Below are 7,390 nucleotides of genomic sequence, written 5' to 3' on the forward strand. Positions count from 1 at the left end.
ATCTTTTTAATCTAATTAATTAATAGTCATATAAATTAAATTAATTATCAATAATTACTATTTAATAGTTTAATATATTTTTTTGCTAGATTTATATATATTACAATATAAAATTATATAGATGAATGAATGTTGTTATTTGGTGTTTTACTACAACATGTTCAGATTGATAGATACATGTATAATTAATTTTTAGACAATTCTATTGTGATTTTTGATTGGTATGAAATTTTCAATAATTTTGTAATCTTCAGCTTTTCTTTAACAATATTTAATGTTACTTAAAAGTGTATTAAAACAATCAATGACTAGATTTATTTTCCACATCTTTTATGTTGAACACTATTTAAATTTGATAACCAATAAATATAAATGACTAATTAAAAAGACAAAATACCTTATGGGTCTCTTAACTTCATTTCGGATAACAAATTTTTCTACAATCTCTTAATTTAATTTTTTATGACAATTCAGTCATTTATTTTTTTTTCTTTTGATTTGATTCTTTGTTTAATTTTAAATGACGATTTGATATTTTATATTTTAAAATGTCAACAATATTATCATTTTTTATATAAACTTAGAAAAGTCATCATTATCTTTAAACAAAATCTAAAAAATTCATTATCAATTTCAAGATATATATCCATCAAATCCATAACTCAAATATTCAAATAAACTCATATATTCATATTTATGAATAAAAATATGAGTTTATATATAATTTTGAATTATAAATTTGATCAAAATATAAATTTTATTGAAAATAATTACTAATTTTCTAAATTTTATTTGATTATGATGATAAACTTTCTAAACTTATATAAAAAATTAGATAACATTAAAATGAACTAGAGAGAAATCATTAGACACCTCAAAAAATATAAAAATGTGTTAAAACGAAAAACATAACAAGAATAAGTGCCCTAACTATAATAAGCAAGAATTAAAAAATTGTACGCTAACTATACTAAGCTATAATAAAAAAATTGCACGGTTTGTATCTTAAAGCCCAAAAATAGATAACAACAAAACTTCTATAAAATGTTGCATGTTTGGTGGACTTGTTCCCATTATCTTAAACAAAATTACATTCATATGAGCATTTTCAATTTGCTCATAGTTATAGTTCAATTGAGCAACAAAAAACGTGAAATGAAAAATGCTTTGGTTATTCAATGAATACCAATATCAGCAAAATCAACATAACAATGTCAATTTATATCACAATATATATTTAAAAATATCAATCTTTGAAAGACTTGGGTAGCATCGCATGAGCAATAGGGTCTCTCTTCACCTTCCATCTCTTGAACTGTTTTGAGGCAGCTTTCAATGCCCTGCCCCATTGCTGAATCAAATACCAACCACAAATTATCACCATTAAATACTTCAAATTCAATATTTTACTAAGTTAATCAATTAAAGTAGTCTATTTAAATATCTCAACAGTAGTAAAGTGACCAAGTTATAAGGAAAACATTAAAACAGTTTTAAAAGGTAAAATATTTATTAAATTTAAATATATTTTTAGACTTGGCAAATATAAAAAAAAAATGTAAAGATATTTGTTAATCCTTTTCATTTTTTTAATCCCTGCAAATAAAGTTTGTTAATATTAAAATTAATCTCTATAATATACATTTTAGTCTTTATTTGCAAAGACTAAGATCAAATATTTATATATTACAGAGATTAATTCCAATATAACTAGTTTATGCGTAAGGAATAAAACAAACATAAAAAAGCAGTAAAAAAAAAACAAATTTGCAGGACTATATTCATATTTAAAACTTTAAAAAAAAAAATTAGTCCTATTAATTGTGATTTCAAAAAATTAACTTTTGATGAAAATCCAATTTCAGATATGTAAACTGTTTCACAACTATCATAAAACAGAACAGAAAGTAAAAAAAAAAAAAAAGAGTACCTTATAAATGATGGGGTTGCATGCAGCTTTGATCCTTGAAGGTGTTGGGGAGAAATGAGAAGCCATGTTGTTGGTCTTATGTTTGATATTAAAAGCTTTAGAAGTGAATTTCTTCCTAAGCTTAGAACCAACCTTGTTGACACTACATCTACCATGGGTGTTGATTTCATATGAAAGCTTGATTGGAGTTACGAGATCTAAATCAATGGGAGTAGTGTTGTAGGGTCTTGGAACCAAAGGGGACCAAATTGTGCTTTGAGAATAGTCAAAGTCATAAGCAGAGTTATCTGGGAATTTGCACAGAAGCTCTAATGACATCAATGGTTCTAAATATTCCACTACTTTTGTTGTTTTTAGTAACACTGCTTCTTCTTCTTCTTCTTGTGATTCCTCTAGATTCAACTTCATTGGTTCTTTTCCAGATTTCATTGCCAAATCAGAGTTACCGTTTGGTTAATTGTCTTTTCTTCCCAAAACTTTGTTTTCATCGGATTGGTTTTTGTCTTTGTAAACCAAAAAAAAAGGAGAGACAGACATAAAGCGACAAAAAGTAGCCGTTGCGTAATCTGCAATTTTATATAATAAATTAACAAACGAATAGTATAATTAAATAAAACAATATTATTTTAGTTTATTATGAGAAATAATAACAAAATTCAAATATTACTAATGTTGTGAAAGTTGTGATTAATTTAAGTGTTAAAAAAATTCATTGACAATAAACATAATTACAATCATATTTTATTTACCGTTAACAATAATTTCTTGCATGATGAAAATATATATTTATTTATTATTACTTTTTTTACCTCAGTCAAGTTAGTGAATTGAAAAATGTCAAATGAGAATTAAGAAAGATACTATATTTAAATCTGAAAAATTAACATAATCTATAATTTATAATATTTGTCTATAAAAAAAATATTCTACGTGATTTTAATGACTAAAAAATTATCTAACCAAATATAGTAATCTTCTGATCAAACTCTCTGAAAAGATTAATTTAGTTATAAAAAATTATAAAATAAAATAGAGCGAATAATGTTATTGTTCTAATTATGTAGATTAAGAATAATATTTTGATGAAAAAGAGAAGAATAATAGTTTTACTAAGTTATTTTTATGAATAATTGATGTGTTTGATATTATCATAAATACAAAATAAAAAATATGAAATTTGAAATATTAATTAAGATTTACAATTAGAAAATTTTAATTAATATAGTCATATAAATTGAAAAAGTCCATTATTTTAAAACTTTTTTATTTATTTATAAATAGATCATATATTATGGCGTGCTAAAAAAAGTCGTGGAAAGCGAAAGTTATTAGATATAATATTAGTTATACTAGTTAGTCTAACTATCAATTAATTAGTGTAACAAATAGAAAATTTTACCCCGTACCCCCTTAATTATACCTATACCTCCAAATTAAGAATGAAATGACGTTTTTGCTTTCATATAAATAATAAAACCTCCAAAAATTTACCATTTCACATTTCAACATTTCCGATACAGAAGATACCACCGAATAAGAAGACGGATGATCATTGAAGACGACGATGAGGGACATCATGATCATGGATTTATTTCAGATCTGACTATGTATTAGCAGGAGAAGCCTTCTATAGTGCATGAGGAGGATGTGATACATGAGCAGGTGGTGGACACATCGAACTTGTATTTCATATTCATCCAGCTTCTTACCCTTACTCTTCTTCACTCGTCATTTGATTTTGACTTTTTCAGGTGGTGGACACATTGAACTTGTACTTGGAAAAGTAAGTTCACGCATTTTACTCTTCAACACTCGTTTCCATATAATATTAAGTGATCAAAAGCGTTTTCATAAGACATTCATCTCAGTAGACATATCCAACTCTGATCCATCTTCTGTGTCTTTGGTGAGTTCACATTCCATGCATAATTTTCTCCATTGAATATGCACAGAATCTAGATAAATTGGTTCACCCATCAATTTATATTGTCCCAATTCACATGCACAAGGTTAACCCGTATGTCCTTCTGAGAAAGCACCACATACAGATTTATCAGTATCCACCCACTCAACTTTGTCCTTCAGCAATACGTCTTTGAGCTTCTCTTGATACAAATGTATTTAATATCTGATAAAATAGATTTATGTGTTCATGCTCTTCATCATAAAAACTTTTTTGAAACGAGGCCCTAATTTTTTTATGTTGCAACCTTATCATGTTGTTCATAGCCTCTCAACATTTACACATATCACCCATGCTCTTTTCCAACATTAACTTCAGCATCCCTTGTATCAAATATCTGAAATAAAATAAAGACTTAATTGCAGTTTGGTACCTCTATTTTAGCTGAATCGCGAAAGTAGTCCCCCTATTTTGTTTCTCTTCAGTTTTGGTCCAAAACTTGATGAAATTTCATTTGTTTTAAAGTCGTACTACACCATGTATGATAATAGATTTCAAGTCCAATTGTTGCAAATGAGATCTTGAGGCACTGTGTGACTTAAATAAATAAATAAAAAATGAAATTTCATGAAGTTTTGGACCAAAATTCTGTTTGAGGGACCAAAACTGGGGAGAAACAAAATGCGGGACTACTTTCGCGATTCAGCTAAAATAAGGGGACCAAAACTGCAATTAAGCCTAAAATAAATTATAATTAATCATAATAATATATTTTTACAATATTAATATTAATAATATTTATTCATACCTGATCTATGTCAAAAATATTTGTAGTATGGACGCATGTTTTATCCATTAATAGTAGCAGTTTATCCATATCTGTTAACATTTAAAAAAAATTAATAAAATTCAAAAAACTTAAAAAAAAAAATTAAAAATTGTTCTGTACTGGAAAACTTGTAGATGAAGTTTTCTGGAAGTCACTCCTATACCGAAAAACTTGTCAATTAAGTTTTCTAGTACACAACTTTTTCCTTCCTTCTGTACCGGAAAACTTTTGACATTTTGAATTTTTTTTGGAGATATAGGGCAAATTTTGGAGGTACAGTGTAAATTTTTCTAACAAATATTGTTATCTAATAGGAGTTGTGAAATATTTTTTAGGGGGGAATGGATTGTTATGCCTGCTGGGCTTTTTAAGTCTGGGATGCAGTTCAATGTTGATCAAATTGTTGGGCTTGATTATTGACCCATTTTTATGGTAGAGCAGCCTTGAGCAAAGTCCAATAACACGAATGCTAAAACGGTCGTGAAATCTGGATGCAACAAGTATATCTGAATTGATTCATAATCACCAAATATTAAGTACATATAAATGACCATATATATATCTATCTCATCTTGTTCTTTGAGTGCCAAGCAAGCAAAATGAAAATGCATGTCCAAGTAAGAATATATTCCACACAATTCCAAATGAATCCTATGCAACGCTTCTCCTTTATCCTTTCCACATATTGTTTGCTTATTAACATGTCAATGTCACAAAGTGACAACAAACATAATTAAAGCAACAACAGAATCAACTAATTTAGTTTATATATATATCTAATAAATTCACACGGAAGCCAATTACTTATATTAAAGTCCATTTCTCTTGCTCTCAGCAAAACCTTTGAGGTTTCAATTTCAACCTCTGATTTTTCATTGGTGTTATTCCAATGGATTCAAGAGCTTGCATCCTTAGACTCAGCATTGCATATCTTTCCCTTTTGATGCTAATTTCCACTCTTTTCCCTTTGTGTGGTAAACCATGCATTTATTTATAATACATACATTATCTAGCTTTATTGTGTGTGGTAATTAATAAAACATACTACTCCAATCTCAAATATTAGTCAACAAAATTGATGTATTTTGTTCAAAATAAAGACCATATACATCAATTTTGTTTGACTCATTTTTGTTTATAATTGAAATCGGAATAAGCATATTGTCTCCATATATTTTGCATTTTTTTTTATTGTATGTTAAATTTGCAGATGCTATAAATCATGGAAGAGGTAGTAGAAGCTCCTCCATCAAATCATGGAAAAAATTAAAATCTCAAAACCGTTTAAACAAATTTTCATCATTTGAGTATTCAGATATTGATTCATCATATGGTTCTCCTTCATCTCTAGCATTACCACCTTATTATAATCCACTAGCACCACAACCTACCTCTCTACCTCCCTATTCCCTTGTTCCAAACCCACCTCATGATGTTGTTGGGCCACCAAGCCCAAAAATCATAGTTACAACTCCGCCACCTCCAAGCCCACCAAAACATGTTCCAAGCCCACCTAAAAGTGTTATAAGCCCACCTAATGTGTACCCACCACCACCACCCTCACCTTTAGTAAACCATAAAAAGCCACCGCAATATGCTATTTGGTGTGTGGCAAAGCCCACTGTTCCTGATCCAATGATTCAATTGGCTATGGACTATGCTTGTGGATCTGGGGCTGATTGCAAATCAATTCAGCCCAATGGGTCATGTTTCCAGCCCAACACATTGTTGGCCCATGCTTCTTATGCCTTCAATAGCTATTGGCAGAAGACTAAGAATGGTGGGGGCACTTGTGATTTTGGTGGTATTGCAATGCTTGTCACTGTTGATCCAAGTAAGTATTTGTCGGTATTGTCACGTGCGTCTCTTACTACATTTGGGGTTAAATCTCCTTTTTCCTTTCTTGTTTTTTCTCTCATCTTGGGAAAGAAAGTGACAAACAATTTTGTTTCTATGTGTATGATTTCTCAAAATTACTTTTATGCCACTCCCTTTCTTAATATGAGGTTGAAAAAACGGGATTTGAATTGTCTGTTACGCTGTAATTCATTTTGGATATTAGTTTAAAATCAAATAAATTAGATAGACCAAAGTTGTAACTGAATCACACAGTTACAACACATAATCCAATTCTGAAAAGTAATAGGAAAAAGAGATCATTCAAATTTGGTTGTGTACATTGAAATAATATAATAATTTAAAAAAAATATATGGAATAGAAAAATTGTATTATTAATTAGTAAAGTAATATTAATGGTTGCTTTAATTTAAATTTCTTCCTTTGTGGTTATAAAGTCAGAACTTTCACTACTAAACTTACATCCAATTAATATAAATTAAAATTAACTAACTTGGTGGAATATTGATTCACTAATTAATTTATTTATAAACATCATTACCTTTTTTTCCTCTTTAGTTTGGATTCCTTTACATCAATGGTAGGATAGGACTTTCTTTAACCCAAATTTCGGTTTTAGGTTTGATGAAAAAAATATTGCAACTAATACATAGTATCATAAATTTAATATTTTTTATTTTTATATTTAAAAGTAAATTATTTACTCTATTTCTTCGTGATGTTCTTTTATGTTAGTATTTAATTTCTTATAAGAAATTCTTATATAGATTAGTTAAAGGAAAAAAGAAACGAACTCATAACTATTGTTGATATTTTTTTATAATTAAAAATGTTTTATTTATAAATTCTAGCTTTAGCATCACAATTGGA

At 28.1% G+C, this 7,390-nt stretch overlaps 2 protein-coding genes across 2 annotated transcripts in view; one reads left to right on the plus strand and one right to left on the minus strand.

Moving 5' to 3' along the window:
- Positions 1 to 1,035: 1,035 nt before the first annotated feature.
- Positions 1,036 to 2,453, minus strand: LOC101492663 (uncharacterized). Its single transcript, XM_004502034.4, has 2 exons — positions 1,931 to 2,453; positions 1,036 to 1,351 (listed from the first exon to the last, which is right to left on the minus strand). The coding sequence occupies exons 1-2, from the start codon at positions 2,357 to 2,359 to the stop codon at positions 1,247 to 1,249; spliced, it is 534 nt and encodes a 177-aa protein (XP_004502091.1). The 5' UTR covers positions 2,360 to 2,453; the 3' UTR covers positions 1,036 to 1,246.
- Positions 2,454 to 5,430: 2,977 nt separating this feature from the next.
- The window catches only part of LOC101492332 (uncharacterized), a 3,341-nt gene continuing 1,381 nt past the window's right edge, over positions 5,431 to 7,390 (plus strand). The window contains exons 1-2 of the mRNA XM_004502033.4: positions 5,431 to 5,636; positions 5,873 to 6,496. Coding sequence (XP_004502090.1) covers positions 5,552 to 5,636; positions 5,873 to 6,496 — 709 coding nt within the window. The 5' untranslated portion in view covers positions 5,431 to 5,551. The remainder of the gene's footprint in view (positions 5,637 to 5,872; positions 6,497 to 7,390) is intronic.

The sequence above is a fragment of the Cicer arietinum genome, chromosome 5 (genome assembly GCF_000331145.2).
Source record: "Cicer arietinum cultivar CDC Frontier isolate Library 1 chromosome 5, Cicar.CDCFrontier_v2.0, whole genome shotgun sequence".
NCBI classification, from domain to species: Eukaryota; Viridiplantae; Streptophyta; class Magnoliopsida; order Fabales; family Fabaceae; genus Cicer; species Cicer arietinum.